The sequence below is a fragment of the Ruditapes philippinarum genome, unplaced genomic scaffold (genome assembly GCF_026571515.1).
Source record: "Ruditapes philippinarum isolate M1 unplaced genomic scaffold, ASM2657151v2 ctg18481_1_1_1_1, whole genome shotgun sequence".
NCBI lineage: Eukaryota > Metazoa > Mollusca > Bivalvia > Venerida > Veneridae > Ruditapes > Ruditapes philippinarum.
In genome coordinates this window covers 1-17609 of record NW_026854586.1, presented here as the reverse complement: position 1 = coordinate 17609, position 17609 = coordinate 1, and the positions used below count along the sequence as shown (strand labels likewise).

At 33.7% G+C, this 17609-nt stretch overlaps 1 protein-coding gene across 1 annotated transcript; it reads left to right on the top strand.

Annotated features, from left to right (window-relative positions):
- Positions 1 to 1978: 1978 nt before the first annotated feature.
- On the top strand, positions 1979 to 16234 carry LOC132740520 (TRAF-type zinc finger domain-containing protein 1-like; the record flags this gene model as incomplete). Its single annotated transcript, XM_060728442.1, is given in 11 exon segments — positions 1979 to 2508; positions 3483 to 3675; positions 5165 to 5594; positions 6005 to 6172; positions 7182 to 7249; positions 7930 to 8075; positions 12166 to 12358; positions 13104 to 13701; positions 14052 to 14151; positions 14828 to 14960; positions 15174 to 16234. Coding segments are annotated over 11 exon segments (2094 nt in total). The 3' UTR covers positions 15198 to 16234.
- Between the last annotated feature and the right edge of the window lie 1375 nt (positions 16235 to 17609).

The following is a 17609-nucleotide window of genomic DNA, read 5'->3' as shown; positions in this document are numbered from 1 at the left end:
CATATAATGACATCTATAACTAGCATTAAACCAGTTATGCATGCAGTTTGCCCTCTTTACTGACAATTGACTTACTCTAGGAATGAAGAACATATTTTTGAACCATGACATACTCCCCAACTATACTGAAATTTGTTTTCGAATTTCTCAGGCTTCCAGAGGAATGTGAATTAAACTTTGAGCTATCATTATGATTATCATGATGTTACAGTTCAAAGCCATTAACTATTTTGTGAAGTGGTCTAATAGCTCAGTCAATAACGCCTTGGAACAATGTTCCAAATGTACCATGTTAAAATCCTGTTCAGGCTGTACATTTTTCTTACCCTGTGACATATGTCCTCTATTATCTATACATGTAATTCATTAAAGCGTCCACTTCATGGGACACTGGAAGCTCGACAACTTATTTCGGTTGCAACAACTATATTGTGTTTGCAACTCTCTAAATTAAATAAAATGAAAAATGCAGCCATTAAAAGAAAACTTAATCGAATAATCTGAAAATCATGCGGCATTCATGTCCATACTTTATTTCATCACCCACGTAAACTGATGACAAACATGTGTATCGCAGTATATTTTTTTAAAATTTTGTCATGGAACGATTTCGGTTTAATACAATTTTCAAATATATATCTAAAGATAATACAATGTAAATTTACTTCGACCTTTCTTACTTAAATCACGGATTTATATTACAAGGATCGGACACTTTCGTTTAGCTTAAAGTCCCGTCGCGCGCATGCGCGGAATCGGATAAAGGTGGACAGAATGAGATGGCGGAACGTGCAGAGTACGAAATATGACAGATTTTCACCGGAGTATGTGGTGTTATTGTAGCTTTGTGAAAAATTATACACATATGAATGTATTGATACAGTATTATTTTGTGTCGCTAAAGTATTATTATATGAAAATATGCTGATAGAACGCTGCAACGCTTAGTTAAAAAGTACCTAATTTAAAAAATATTCGCCTATTGTTTAGGCATACTCTCTACACTTCGCCGCCCTTTTACTTCAAGCACGAATTATTACCGCGATTCAGAATAAGATAATTATTTTTTACATGGTTTAATGATGGCATTGCAAAAAAACGTTTCTTGATTGCTAAAAAACTTTTAAAGAAATTCATGTTTGAAATGTGTCTTTATTTCTGTGAATTATTTCCAAATGATTTGTACATTTTTTATTTGATTACCTGTATATTACTAATAATTAGTATAAATATAGTAAATATTCTACTATTAAGTGTATTAAATATATTTTCAGATCATTCTAGACAAGCAATAATAATGATATAAATGATGAATGAAATTTAAATATTCTATGAATATGGCAATATTGACAATCTCGGCAATATTTTGTACTAAAAAATGAATAAATTTTCTTCACGTGTAAAGGCCGCAATACATTACCCGTAAAACAATTGTGCGTTAATAAATTTGACTACATAACCCAACAAATCTTAAATATTGCATCTTTGATCATCTGTGAATAACTTACATCGGCTTCTTTTTTGTTTTGAAACTGAAAGTATTATGGTACCGTAATAATAAATTTCAAATACCTGCTTTTTATATAAAAAAATGTAAATTTACCGCGGATTTCGTCAAGTTAATTTCTTAACCGTCGTTGCGGACAGATAAACTGTACCTTTAAAAAATAAATTAGATATTTGAATTAACCAAGTATTTTTCTTCAAAATAAACTTTAAATTTCCAAAATCGGATAATAAATGAAAAAGCTATATGGTATTTTGTAAAGTAGGTATCCGTTGCGAACGGGCATTTACGCTTCGCGCCGGCAAATTATCGATCGATGTACCTTTATCGGGCGCACGACAAGATATTTAAGCATTTATATAGGGTTAACTGGGAGTGTCCGATCCCTGTAATATAAATCCGTGCTTAAATGTACTCTACCCGGTGTTTTTAGCAAAGTTTGACCTATCCACTCCCCACCCACTCTGTTTACCTATTGTACATGTCTGCCATCATTTCCATTTCAAGATCTGCGACTAATTTCAGCTGTGCCTCTGTAATTCCAGCCATTTTGAAACTATATATATCGTTTTCAATTACAAAGTGGTTTTCTAATGGCAACTGAAGCGACTTCAAATTAACCACGTGAATCAGCTGTCAAAATATACCGGAAGTTTACAACTTCGCGACAGTACTTTGATATCCGTTTCGTCGGTCCAATGAAATCCAATGTAACATGAATGCAAAATTATTTTAGCCAATCAGTGAAAATGTAATAAATAAGCTTTCAGACAAGAATGTTTTTGTGTTAGGAAAAAGAAAGTGACAGATGTCTAAGCAAAATTAAGTCGTTTATGAAATTATATATAATTTAAAAAGTTAATAAAACCATTCCGTTTTGCTCAACATATATTCAGGGTAATATAGGCCAATTCGATTTTCTAAAGATTATTTTCCAAGGTTTTTAGACACTTTTGAAAGATGGGGGATTCAGAGCCAGACACAAAACTGTGTAATAACTGGTAAGTAAACTATGATATATCTTTATTCAACTTTTGCCATCATATCACATTTAAGGTTAGGATATGTTTCTTGGATAGGATATCAAGACCTCAAATATATGTTATTCTTGTAAATTTAAAGCCAATAACAAGGTTAAGTAATAATAATAATAATTGAAGTACAAGGTTGTCTAATTATCAGTTTTTATCATCTTTATCAAAATATGTAACTGATCACATTGATTTATCTAGAAACTGAAAATGGCAAAGATTCAAATATTCACTATTACGGACAGATCAATTTAAATAATAGGATTTTGACTGCCATAATTTCAATTCCCTTAAATTGCCTTTGTTTCTTTTTTATGTTTCTGTTGTAAATCAGCATACCGTAAAAGCCCGATTTAACACCCCGGGGCATAACATTTTTCAAAGAGGGAGGGGGCATTTAAATAAAGATCAAGTCGTAGTGAAAATGATTCTCTTTTTTTTCTTTCTTCAAATGAAGTAAAAAAATCCACGCAAGTCCTGTTTAAACACATCATCATCCTGTCAACCCATGACACCTATGATCTACACCGTGAGCTCTCTCGAATTTTCCTCTAAAAAATTCCACAAGATTACATGCAGTTGACACCTTTGATCTTGCCGTCAATCGGATGTCATTAATGCAACTTTCCTTATTTATTTTATGTGGCAACACGCCCCACTTCCAAATCTGTGAAGTTGTCCATGTGCAATGCTGTATTGGTAGTGTGTGTACTGTAAATATGTTTACCATTTTGTGTTTCTTTAACAGTTTAGTTTACAAGTAGACTACACTCTGTTTTAATTAAGTCACATTTTAGTATCTAACAACAGCACATAATAAATTGGTGAATCTGTTGCGACATTTCCATTCTCAATGAGTATGTATCTACTTCTACTGTATATGTTACTTGACTAAGTATATATTTTTGATGATATTTTATTAAATAATATATTTATATTTCCAGCAAGAAGCAGATCTCGGCCAATAATTTTGTAATGCACGAGATGCATTGTAAACGCCACATTTCATTGTGCGAGCAATGTAATGAACCTATTCCAAAAAATGAAATGGAAGTACATTATGAAGAAAATCATGCCAAGATAAAATGTCCTAAATGTGAAACAGAAGTTGAGAAAATGCATTTAGAGGAACACGAGGTATAATATCATTTTAAGCTTGTCTGTGCGAAGAAAATGTTAAGCTACATTTATTATAATTGCTGTGTTGTTGTTGTCATCGTTATGGTAGCCCATTATTTAAATATTTTAATATGTATCACTATGAAACTTGGAATACTTGTTTATCATGACAAAGCACAGTTTTGAGATATTGAGCATTATTCTGATAATAAAAGGTATATTTTGGAGTTATGCCTCTTTTTAGCATATATTTTAGAGTTATGCCCCTTTTAAACAGAGAAATTTTGTCAAAATTTCTGATTATGTAGAACGATTTCAAAACTTAAAGAAAGATCATGAAAGTGGGAAGAACTGCTTATCATAACAGTATTTAGATGTAAGACAAGGGGCATTACTTTGATTTTTTTGTCAAAAATAGTTATTGATAGTCACTCTTAACAGAAGAGCATTAACACCGCATGTAGTGCTCTTGTTTACTTAAGTTACTGTATGATTAATGGGATTCAAAATCAGAAAACTTCAGAAGACAGATTTTATAGGAAAAGGCTCAGGCTTAATTTTTGAAAAATTTATTATTATTATACACTATCATTTTTGGAAAATTTTTAAAAGTTCAAAAATTATCTACATGTAATAAGTAATGTTTAAACTTCATTTTATGTATACTGGTGCCTCATATTTCCGTGGTACCCATATTTCCAAGGTAATAGGCATGAATAGCCTTAACTGCCTCATAGACTACATGCACCTGCCAGTAGTTTAACTTTCACTTTCTTATTCTATTTTTTTGAAAATGTAACATAAACAACTGAAAAAACTTATTATGTTAATTAGATTAAGAGCAAAGTAAATTATTTCAACATTCAACTTTCAGTTTTTGTACCTTTTAAGACAATTGTCTTTGTTAAACAACCATTGAGATATTTGATAAATGCCATCTATAGAGGAAATACTCACTTTAAGATGGGGCTAAGAATAAATGAACTAAAAAAGAAAGATTAATACTATTGGTTTAGCTTTTGAAACTGTAAAAATGTAATTGCCTTGGAAATATGAGAACACAACTTTACTCACTAGGCAGCAGATGGGTGTTATTTGCCATGTTGTATACATAATTGCTTACATGCAAACATTAAAAGGAATAAACTATGATGTAACTGACATGTCTTTCCTTCATTATTCAACATATTTTCCAGAATTTTATTCTTCTAACTTTTGTTGTTTGTGTTAAAGTGTCAAGTACCACGGAAATATGAGGCACCAGAATATATGATGCTGTTTTTGAAAATTGGGGATAAAAATGGGTTAAAAATGCACTGATTCATTGTACTCAAATTAAAAAGTCAATGCATGCTTTTAAACAATATTTTAGTTTAAAACATGTTTCGTAAATTGACATTTAATTATATATTCATAACTAAGGTATAATTGAATGTACCTTTGAAGTTGCTACCTACCAGTAATTGTTTAATAAAATAAAAAATGATAAACTTTTTATTTGTTTCAGGAAAATTCCTGCTCAAAGAAGCCTATGCAATGTGTGTATTGTGAACTGGAATTTCCAAAAGATAAATTAGACTCACACCTGGACTATTGCGGGAGTCGTACTGAGCCGTGCCCAAAATGTGGCCAGTTTATAATGCTTAAAGAACAGACTAAACATGATGACAGTAACTGTACTTATCCTGAAGTAAAACCTAAAAATAATAATGTGGCTGATGGGCACAGAAGGCCTGATGATTTCTTAGATGATATATTTAGAAGTAGGGGAGGTAACACTGGAGGTAGAAGCATGGGACTTAACTCTGGAGGGCATGATTTTGGCGGATTTGTAGATAATTCATTTGGTGCTGACTATATAGGTTCTAGGAGGCAGGCTAATGTTCGCCATACTTCAAAGGTTAACAATAAAAAACCAGCAGTTGATAAACATTTAGGTAAGAATTGGTGTTTAATAAGGAAAGAATAATGAGGCCAGACTTTGTGCTTAAAAATAATTTCCTTATGTAAGATTTAAAGAAGTGTTTCAATTTAAATTGTGTAAAACACAAAAGAATGGTTCCTAATAATTCCTTTATAACATATGCAGCAGTATGGCAGAGCAGTTAACTCTTCAGATTAGAAACAGAAACAGAGTACTGGTTTGTTCAGGAAATGATCTATAAGCTTATAACTTTCTATACAAACCAAAAAACCAAAAGAAAAACAAAAATCTCTAAATAAGAAGAAAATGGAGCAGTAAAACATGGCAACACCAGAACTGGTTGAGGTTATTTATTCTGTACCTTTTCGGTTTTATCGAACCCTCATCAAAAAATTCTGTATAAACTAGACAATTACCTTATAGGTTCTGCAGACAGAGAGTCTGAGTATGACAGGTTACTGGCTATGCACCTGGCAAAGGATCTTCATCAAGATAATAGCATGGAGGAGATGGTTAGGGAATTTAACAAACCACAGTCCCCTACCGTCCCTAGCTCACAAGTCAAATATGGACGGAACTCTCTGTCAGAAGGTAAAAATTTTGAGTTAAAATAACAGTATGTTTGGGTTTTTTTTATATCATAATATCAAATTTATATTGTAATTATATATTAACTTAGATAGTTAATTTTATTGGCTGTAAAACTTACCTGAATTTTTTAATTTGTTTGCTAGGAGATAAAGTATAAGAATATTTTTTGGTTGTCTGGCTGAGGGTTCTAAGAACCTGATTTTAGATCATTTGCCCCTCGAGGCTGTGAGATTGACATTGAGTCTCAAAGGATACTGTGTGTTATTTTTTCCAAGGAAGCTTACATAAGGCATGTGGCTCTGCTATGATACCTCTATGATTAAAATAAAGCAAGGAGGGGCACCTGAGGTCTTCCTAAGTGAGCCTCATTATGATACTAACGCAGAGAGGGGAACCGTAGATCCTCCTCCACCAGTAAAGCTTTATATATGTCTGTGACATTTAAAACCAAACTAAAGTGAAAAGAAATTGATATGAGGGAATAATATAATACAAGTAAACAATATTCAATCACTTAATATTGAACAACATTGTAATACAATGCTGGAACCAAAGTAATACAAAGGTTGAATCTGATCAGCCTGCACATCTGTACATTCTAACCAAGTTTTAAAACTGTTATGTTGGCTAATCATACTGTAATTGATATATCACTAAAGTTGATAATGGACTCAACTGTTTTAAAATGGAGATTGGACAAGTCGATTCTGGAAATTAATCAATTACAAACATATGAATAGATTTCCAAACATTTTTGCAACTGTTTTTCATATATACAGAAGTTTATGTACATTCTTGAAAAATACAAGTCTCAAGTCTTGCTGTAACATTTCTTCTATTAAAGTCCATATTAAAGTATGGGTACAGTATTTTGGTCTAACCTTCACTAGGAAACAAAGCATTGTAAACAAATGGTAAGTTAATGCTAGGAGTTGATAACTAAATTTATACCAATATATTGAGTAACAGTCCACTTAAATTAAGATTGAGAAACTGTTTCTATTTATAGATCTGGTGATGATACCGTGTGAGTTTTGTGGTGAACCATTTGATGCTGATGACCTTGTTCAACATCAGGTCTGAATTTTTTATACTTTATATTTTCTAATTCTTGATAAGGAATACACTTACTTATATATACTTTGCTGAGATGTGTAGCCCTAGTGATGATAATAATTTATCATACATTTATATTCCTTAACTTTTTTCTCAAGTTCATAGAATTTAGCAAGAGTTTGCCACCAGTATAGAGCCTGGACAACTTGCGCATCAATGCAGTCTGACCAAGCTCTACACTGTTGGCTGACCAGTTTCAAATTTTCATCCTTTCACTTCAAACAGGACTTCAGTAAGTGGAAGTTCAGGAGTTACTTACTCGGTAAATTTGGCATGTGGCATTCAAAATGTAATGCTTTTCTTTTTTATCTTAATAATATGATATTGTCAGACATTTTGCAGTCTCTGACTTCCAAATTTTGGAACTTAATGGAAGCCCTGTCCAATGTTCCAAATATGGGAGCTTGACCACGCCTTGAGGTTATAAAACTTTTTTCTGAGTTCTTTTCAAATATCAAGATTTTTTTTGGTCAGTGTACATTCTGTGGCAGTTTCTGACCATTCAAGTACCTGTAATCTGAAGTTGAGTTGAGAGAATTTTTATATAACCTAAGTCCTTGGACCCCAGTACATTTAAGAAATTCGACTTGTTAAGAGTGATGATTATCAGAATTATTGTTAAACCCGAGATTTAATTATAGAGCGGCTGTTCGTTGGAGCGTATAAGTGCCATGTTACCACAGATGACGACAGCCAACAACGTTAGAGACGTGCCCAACAGTCAAACAAACACCGTACAACCTCCCAGTATCATCAACAACCTACAGGCTTATGGTGCTGATGAATGGTAACTTAGCAACTTAATATACTTTTTGTACTAAATACAAAATTTCAGAAAATCTGGCTTTGAACAAAGTGTTTGCCATAAGATATTTATAAAAAGAAAAAGCTGTGACTGATTCAGCCAACTGCAGTAAAAGTAGCTATAAATAGTTTACCAAAGAGATTACGTCAAAATGGAGTTAAAAGTAACTTAAAATATAAAAGGTCAGTTAGCAAAAACAAAGCACAACACTTGGTTTGGTGTAGTGCTTAACATACTGGACCAGCATGTCTTTTCCTCTTTTTCTTTTCATTTTTAGCTCGACTATTCGATAAGAATAAGTAGAGCTATTGTAGTCACCCGAGCGTCGGCGTTGGTGTCCGCGTCGGCGTAACCACTTAAAGTTTTTGTAATACCTCAAATATTTTCAAAGTCCATTGACATATGGCTTTGAAACTTTGCACACTTGTTCACCATCATGACCCCAACCTGTAGACAGGAGGAGATAACTGTATCAAGCATTTTGACAGAATTATGCCCCTTTTTAGCTCAACTATTCAATAAGAATAAGTAGAGCTATTGTAGTCACCCGAGCGTCGGCGTCTGCATCGGCGTAACCACTTATGTTAAAGTTTTTGTAATAGTTCAAATATATTCAAAGTCCATTGACATATGGCTTTGAAACTTTGTACACTTGTTCAACAATATGACCCCAACCTGTAGACAGGAGGAGGTAACTCTATCAAGCATTTTGACAGAATTATGCCCCTTTTTCAACTTAGAATTTACGTTACAGTTTCTGTAATACCTCAAATATTTTCAAAGTCCATTGACATATGGCTTTGAAACTTTGCACACTTGTTCACCATCATAACCCTAACCTGTAGACAGGAGGATGTAACTCTATCAAGCATTTTGACAGAATTATGCCCCTTTTTATATGCCCGAAAGGGCATATTATGTTATACCCCCTGGCGTCCGTCTGTCTGTCTGTCTGTCCGTCCGTACGTCCGTCCGTCCGTCCGTCCGTTCGTTAGCAATTTGGTTTCCGGAGCATAACTTAAGTTCCATTTGGCCCACAATGTTCAAACTTCATAGGATGATTGTCCATGTTGGGTAGAAGACCCCTATTGATTTTGGGGTCAAAAGGTCAAAGGTCAAGGTCACTATGACCTTAAAACTGAAAACAGTTTCCGGAGCATAACTTAAGTTCCATTCGACAAACAATGATCAAACTTAATAGGATGATTGTCCATATAAGGTAGAAGACCCCTATTGATTTTGGGGTCACAAGGTCAAAGGTCAAGGTCGCTATTACCTTGATACTGAAAACAGTTTCCTGAGCATAACTTAAGTTCCAAATGACCCACAATGTTCAAACTGCATAGGATGATTGTCCATAGTGGGTAAAAGACCCCTATTGATTTTGGGGTCAAAAGGTCAAGGGTCAAGGTCACTATGACCTTAAAACTGAAAACAGTTTCCGGAGCATAACTTAAGTTCCATTTGACCCACAATGTTCAAACTTCATAGGATGATTGTCCATATTGGGCAAAAGACCCCTATTGATTTTGGGGTCACAAGGTCAAAGGTCAAGGTCACTATTACCTTGATACTGAAAACAGTTTCCGGAGCATAACTTAAGTTCCAATTGACCCACAGTGTTCAAACTTCATAGGATGATTGTCCATATTGGGAAGAAGAGCCCTATTGATTTTGGGGTCACAAGGTCAAAGGTCAAGGTCACTATTACATTGATACTGGAAACAGTTTCCGGAGCATAACTTAAGTTCCATTTGGCCCACAGTGTTCAAACTTCATAGGATGATTGTTCATATTAGGTAGAAGACCCCTATTGATTTTGAGGTCAAAAGGTCAAGGGTCAAGGTCACTATATTCTATAAACTGAAAACAGTTTCTGGAGCATAACTTAAGTTCCATTTGGCCCACAATATTCAAACTTCATAGGATGATTGTCCATATTGGGCAGAAGACCCCTATTGATTTTGGGGTCACTAGGTCAAAGGTCAAGGTCACAATTACCTTAAAACCAAAAACAGTTTCTGGAGCATAACTTAAGTTCCATTTGGCCCACAATATTCAAACTTCATAGGATGATTGTCCATATTGGGTAGAAGACCCTATTGATTTTGGGGTCACAAGGTCAAAGGTCAATGTCACTTTTACCTTAATACTGAAAACAGTTTCTAGAGCATAATTAAAGTTCCAATTGGCCAACAATATTCAAACTTTTTAGGATGATTGTCCATATAAGGTAGAAGACCCCTATTGATTTTGGGGTCAAAAGGTCAAAGGTTAAGGTCATTATTAATAACTTAAGTATTAATCAACCTACAGCTGTAAAATTTTATAGGATGAACAGCTAATTCCCATGTCTTATAAATGCTTCATCCTTATTAAAAAAAAAAAAAAACACTTTCGGGCATATAATGCTCCGCCTAGCGGTGCTCTTGTTCAACTTAGAATTTACGTTAAAGTTTTTGTAATACCTCAAATATTTTCAAAGTCCATTGACATATGGCTTTGAAACTTTGCACACTTGTTCACCATCATGACCCCAACCTGTAGACATGAGGAGGTAACTCTATCAAGCATTTTGACAGAATTATGCCCCTTTTTCAACTTAGAATTTACGTTAAAGTTTTTGTAATACCTCATATATTTTCAAAGTCCATTGACATATGGCTTTGAAACTTTGCACACTTGTTCACCATCATGACCCCAACCTGTAGACAGGAGGAGGTAACTCTTTCAAGCATTTTGACAGAATTATGCCCCTTTTTCGACTTAGAATTTATGTTAAAGTTTTTGTAATACCTCAAATATTTTCAAAGTCCATTGACATATGGCTTTGAAACTTTGCACACTTGTTCACCATCATAACCTCAACCTGTAAACAGGAGGAGGTAACTGTATCAAGCATTTTTGTTTACTATCAAGCACTAAGAATAGTCGAGCGTTGCTGTCCTACCGGCAGCTCTTGTTTACAATTATTAAAATTTCTGACTAGAGCTGTTATATTTACAAACATATACATGTCATAGTATAAACCAGACTTTTTGTATTGTCACTTTTTAATCAAACTTCCTTCTATAAGCACCAAAATTACTGATACTTGTCTACACTGACTCATCTGACTTAAATAATTTTGTAAGTTTCATTGTGTTTTACGTCACACTGACACAGTGTAGGTAATATGGTAACATTCCAGCTTTACTGGTGGAGGAAAACCTCCGGTGCCCTTCCAAGCATTAATTCAGAGTAGAACCACCAACATTCCGTTAGCTAGCTGGATAGCTTCCTCACGTGAAAGAATCCAAAGTCCCTGTCGGGATTGGAATCCACAGCAGTGAGGGGCAAGCGGTTTGAAGTCAAAGACCTTAACCACTCAGCCATGGATGCCCCAATTAATTTTGTTATCTTCCTTATACTGATAGATTTTTACATTCTTCAAATAATAATTATCTCCTCTTGCACTAACATTCATTTTCACGATTCCCTTACATAAAGTCATTGACAGATTTTGCATAATTCAAATTTTCATTATCTCCCTTAAACAGAGAGATTTCATATTTTCATTATCTCCCTTACACTGACATTCTAATTTTCGCCCTTAATCTTACAGATTTAACATGATCTAAATTTTCATTTATTCCCTTCCACTGACATTCAAAATTTTCACGATCTTTGGTACACTAGCTCTCAAATCACTCAGCCATGTTAGCTATTCATTAAACACTTATTTTGAAATTTCACTAAAAATGATTAATGATTTTGTCCAGTTTGTAATATGAACAAGTTCATCTAGATATGTAGCATGGGAAAGGTTAGGAATAGCAAAATGTGATTAAAAAATGTACATATATTCTAGTAAGAAAAGTTTGTCAATATAAATGTAGAAAATGTAACACACTCAACTGTACACTATATGATTTATTGGATAATAGAGTGTCCAATATAGGAAATAAAATAAAGGGGCTGTCTTGTTTTTCAATTCCAAAGCAGCAATTGGATGGGATGCATCATACAATATACATGATATAAATAATTCATTGTCTTTTCAGTAACTTTGAAATTAAACATGTATTTATAGGCTGGACGATACTGCTGAAACAGGGTATGATATCCCACCTGAACGAGGCTTTGATATACCGCCTGAACGAGGCTTTAATATGCCAGCTGGAACAGGTTTTGATGTACTAGCTGGAGGTACTGGTGACGACCAGTTTCTGCCTTGTGAATTCTGCAATGAACTTTTCCCGTTAGATAATCTTATACAGCATCAGGTCAGATTTTGATTTCTGTTTTTATTTTGTGATTAAATTTCAGCTATTCGGGTTTTGTATTTGTTCTTGTACTTTTTGAGGCAGGCAAATTAATAGTACAATTTACAGTACAATCATATCAGAGACTATAATTTTTAGTTGTTGCTGAGATGTGTTGCTATAGCAAGGATAAATTTTTTGTGAATATCTGGAAAAAAGTGTTCCCTCGGAAGCATAAAAATCAACAAAATTACATGAAAATTGCAGAGTCTGTTTGATTGAGTCTGTACATGAGGGATAATGAAAAAGTGCAACATCCGTCACACTAGCTTGAGTAGTACTCAGTTTCAGGTTGCATCATACTAAATTGTTGAGATGGTCGTTAGACAAAGTTTTATGTTATTTAAAAATTCATAAATGATCTTACCTCTTTTGAAGTACTTTTTTTTAAACCAACAGGAGAAAAAATATCATCTTCCAAATTGTATACATGTACTTTTGATTAAAATTGTGTACTGTTTAAATACGTTGTCTGCAATTTTGTCATTTCCAGCCATGCAACCAATTTTATTAAAGTTTGGTTTAAATGTATTTATTTTAGCTTGTCTTATTCGGACACAAGAAAAACACAAGCCTTTTGGTTGCATTCAAATTTTGTCTGGTACATATTTAATGAACAGGGTTTTTACTTGCAGGTATGGTATATTGTAAGTTAGATCTAGTATATTGTTTACTGTTATAACTCTGATCAACAAATCACTTTCAGGCCATGTGTGACAGAATGACAATGACGCCCTTGCCACCGACTCCACCACATGAACAACGTCCAAAACCTAAAAAGAAAAATTCACAATCAAGTGCTCAAAGATTGGCTGCAGACTTTCCTAACCTGAATTCCAAACGTCATCAGCCCCCGCCTTCCCTCTTTAGTTCACAAGTCGATAGTGACGAAGAGGCAGCAAACGGGGCTGCTCACAGGGTGCATAAACCGAAACCATCATCTATAAACGGTACTTATAAATCTAATATCACTTCTCCTGCCAGGGAAACAAGATCAACGTTAAAGAAATATGGGGTAGAAACTCCGGACAGGGGAGATTACTACACTGGTAGAAGTTCTTTTTCCCGACAGAGTAGCGAGTCGGGGACCGATTCCTGGCTTGAACCGAGTCAGCCCCGCATCCAGCGGAAATATGCAACTGGAAATACTAGGACAAGGAGCACATTGGATAACCTCTTAAATGATAATACGGAATCTTCATCACATGACCTTTTAGGTCATATAGGTGGCGCTCCGGCTAGAAGAAAAGAGGCAAGGCCTATTCCCAGACAGAAAGCAACAGTGACAACAGGAAACACCAGAAGTATAAATTTTACTTTAGTCTTAGTACAGATTTTCCTGTTTACTGACACTCAGTTTATCTGTGTGAAATTTTTGTATGCATACCTATAAATTGTTTATAAAACTTTGCTTTTCTAGTTTAAGTTGTTTCTTAATGTAGGAAGGTATATTAGTTCAAGCTAGAAAAAAGAATGTGAAAGAAATTATGGAAAGTAGTGGCATGTCCCTTAACATGTTTCTGGGGATTTAACTGCCTTCCAGGTCATATGGAGTGTAAGCCCTGATTTTACAGATATTAAATTCAAAGCTATTCTACCAAAGGAAAACAATTATTTTGTTTTGTTTTCTAAACTGTTTCAAATGATTTTAAAGGTACAGCAAAGGTGAGGAGTAATATATCAGCCAAAGATGTGCAAAAAGAAATGTCAAGATACACTGCCAGTAATGCTTCCAGTGGTGCTGCTCAAAATAGGTCAGTCTGCTCTCTTGATGAATTAAATGTCAGAATGAAATATAGATAAATAAATATTTCCGACATTATGACAAAACAGTGACAATTAAAATCCCCCCTAAACCCCCCCCCCCCCCCCCAAAAATTTTTTTTTAACTCACTCAGTGTTTGAGCCGTACCTATAAACGCTTGCAGAAATCATGAGCACAAAGTAGAAAAGTATCGTTTTTTTCGCCAGTTCATTATCGTATATAAATTTTTGTGAAGTGATGAATAAGACATTTTAATGTTCATTATGTTAGGTGAAAAAGCGAAATTTTAGCAATTAATTATTTAAGCGCCTTGTCTGTTATATACCGGAATATGGTATTTTTCCAACACTGTTTTAGTCTCACCCCCCCCCCCCCCAAAAAAAAACAAGAAAGAATGTACTTTAAATGCATTTCTACATCTCTACAATAATTTATTACAAGTTAATGATCGGAATGCATGTTTTATACTACATATAAATGTATTTGCTGCCTGTTGGCAAAAAACATTATAAATTGGTAATTTGTTGTAAAATATCATCAGTAATATAGGAAAGTTTCGTAACATTGGCTGTGTGAACTTCTTTCGCAAGTTTTAGGTATCAGAATATTGCTCGATTAACTTTACCAGCTGAATTTATTACAAAATGTTATAACTTTTTCTTCAGATCAAGCAAGCCTAATATTGAGGTACGTGTCCGTCCGAACGAGGCTGATGAATTATCTGACCTAGTTACCGGATCTCGGCAACGTACTCGTGCCAACAACGTTTTCGGCGCACAAACCAATAAAACTTCAACAGTAAGTTTAAACAAAAAATTGAAGCACTTTGTAATTTTTTTTTAAACAATATCTCTTCAAACTCATCAAAGGTTCTACATGTAAGTTGTTTGGATTTTATTTTTAAGAAATTTGTTTGCTGTAAAATTTTTGCTACAGAAGTATTAAGTCACATGAGCTCGAGTGTTCTTTTAATTTCATAAAATTGTCATGTTTTTTATTTTCTTATTTCAGAAACGGAGGACAGACAATAGATAATGAAACCACAACATTCCATAAGAATAAACACCTGTGATAATTGCCATTTAGTGTCCCGATACCTTTTTTAAGTGTGATAATACTTCACTTTTATATGTAATGTAGTGTCTTAAATCAATGTATATACATATATATTCACTTTTTTGCTAAGCAACAGAGTACAGTATTTTTTACTCCTGATATAATGTATATGAAATAATAAAGTGATTGATAAATATATTAAGAATAACAAGGTCTATGCAAGTCTAGGGTAGAAATATTTAAAGGTTTAGACTCCCTAAATTGTGTGATAACTAGTAATAAAGGCATGCTATTAAAACAGTGTATGTGATTTACTGTGTTTATCTGTTGTACAAATTTTTTTTTTGTATCATAAGACTTCTGTAAAAAAAAAAAATCGTTTTTTATATTAAAGTTTGCCAAGAGTTCACCAGAGGAAATAACAATTTGCCCCATATAGATTCTGTCACATTAGGGGTGATTTACCCTAGGGTAGTGTCAATTTGTCACTCTCTTAAATAATCATATGAGCTTGTTATAAATCATTTAACAATAATAAATGCTTACATTAAATGTATGTTTTGGTGTAATTTTATGATTGAAAAATAAGCTTTAATATATGGGGCAAATTGGGCAAATCTATATAGAGAGAATTGTCAGTGGGAGAGATTGTTATATAATCTGCCGGTTGCATTCATTAGAGTTAAGATTTATTTTACATTGTATATTTTGTCTACTGTGCGCCATTCCTTTAAGTGTCAGAAAGATGCATTTTACAATGTCAAGAATGTATGCCATATTTTATATTGTTGTGTAAAAAAAATATCCTAAGTAATTAACTAGATAAATTTTATGTTTTTTTTAAATATTCATTTCCACACTATTTTCTGTTAAATTTTAATCACTATTCATCCCACATTCATTTGACCTTTAACCTGCTTGAAAGTGATCAGCTTTTGCTACAAGGATAAAGCTAGGCCAGCACATTATACTGTTGTTAAGCTCAATATATATGAGCTGTGTCACGAGAAAACCAACATAATGGGTTTGCGACCAGCATGGATCCAGACCAGCCTGCGCATCCGCTCAGTCTGATCAGGATCCATGCTGTTCGCTTACAACTCTATAACAAGTAGGGAAACTGATAGCGAACAGCATGGATCCTGATCAGACTGCCCGGATGCACAGGCTGGTCTGGGTCCATGCTGGTCGCAAACCCATTATGTTGGTTTTGTCGTGACACGGCTCATATGTGTTTTGATATTGAAATCCTTTGTGCTTTGAATACATTGTTTCTAACTCAAAATAGGATAACTCCATTGCACAAATTTTATCAGGTTAAAATACACAAATACATTTACCGAGTCAGATACATCAACATGTATTTTTATTATTTTGTCTACAATTTTAATGAACTGCTGAATTAAAAAAATCAATGAAATTTCAATCAAGTATGCTATTTTCATGTTGTACAGAGTCATACAGTTCTTAAAGGGACTCCACTGAAGTTTTTTTGACATGAAGGGACCGAAAATATGTTTTCAGAATTATTGTATTACTGTAACCAATAGTTTGTGGGCAAAATTTTAGATCATTTACTTACTCTGATTCCCAGGTATAACAAATTTTATTACACAAGTTGACCCCAAAATTAAAAGCTTTTCACTCAGTTTGGCCCAAAAACGCATGAAAATAGATTATCAGTTTAGTTTAGAGTATATTTACATATTATCTATTGCATAGTTTTCTTTTTTTAAAGTGCATCAGTTGATTTATGAATGAATTTCAAATTTTGAGATTTTAGGCTATTAGTGAAGTTCCTTTAAGTATAATACCAAAATGTTACTAAATATAGTACCTGGTATCTTTGTCTGAGAGTTGTACTCTGGTACACTTTGCATGGCCAAACATTGCAAGTGAAGCTGGTGCAGCCATTGTGTCCGGACATAGCCAAAAGCAAAAATCAGATCAAGGAAATTTTTCAACATAGTCGTTCACTTCAGCTTGAAGGGTCGTCTTGCAATGTTCTTTTAATTGAATTCCTTATTATACTGCAAACACTTTTTTGTTTGCATTGTGTTCTAAATTTCAAAGCACAAAGTAGCAGAAGTCAGTCATCTTGTTACAGCGCATAAAAAGACTAGATCATCTATTTTCCATCTAAACTTCTATGTAGCACATTTGCTGTCGCATCTTTACATTTATGTCATTTGTTAGTGAATACTTTGTTAAACTTTTGTTTACATTCCCTTGTTTTGAGTTATTGTCTTTTTAGTATAATTAATTTTTTGTTAAGAATATTAAAAAAAAATTTTGAAAACTATTTACATGTGATCCAAAACCAACATCAAAGTATATTATTGCCATTGTTTATTTATTTTGACAAGTTTTGTGTTTAGAGAATTTCAAACA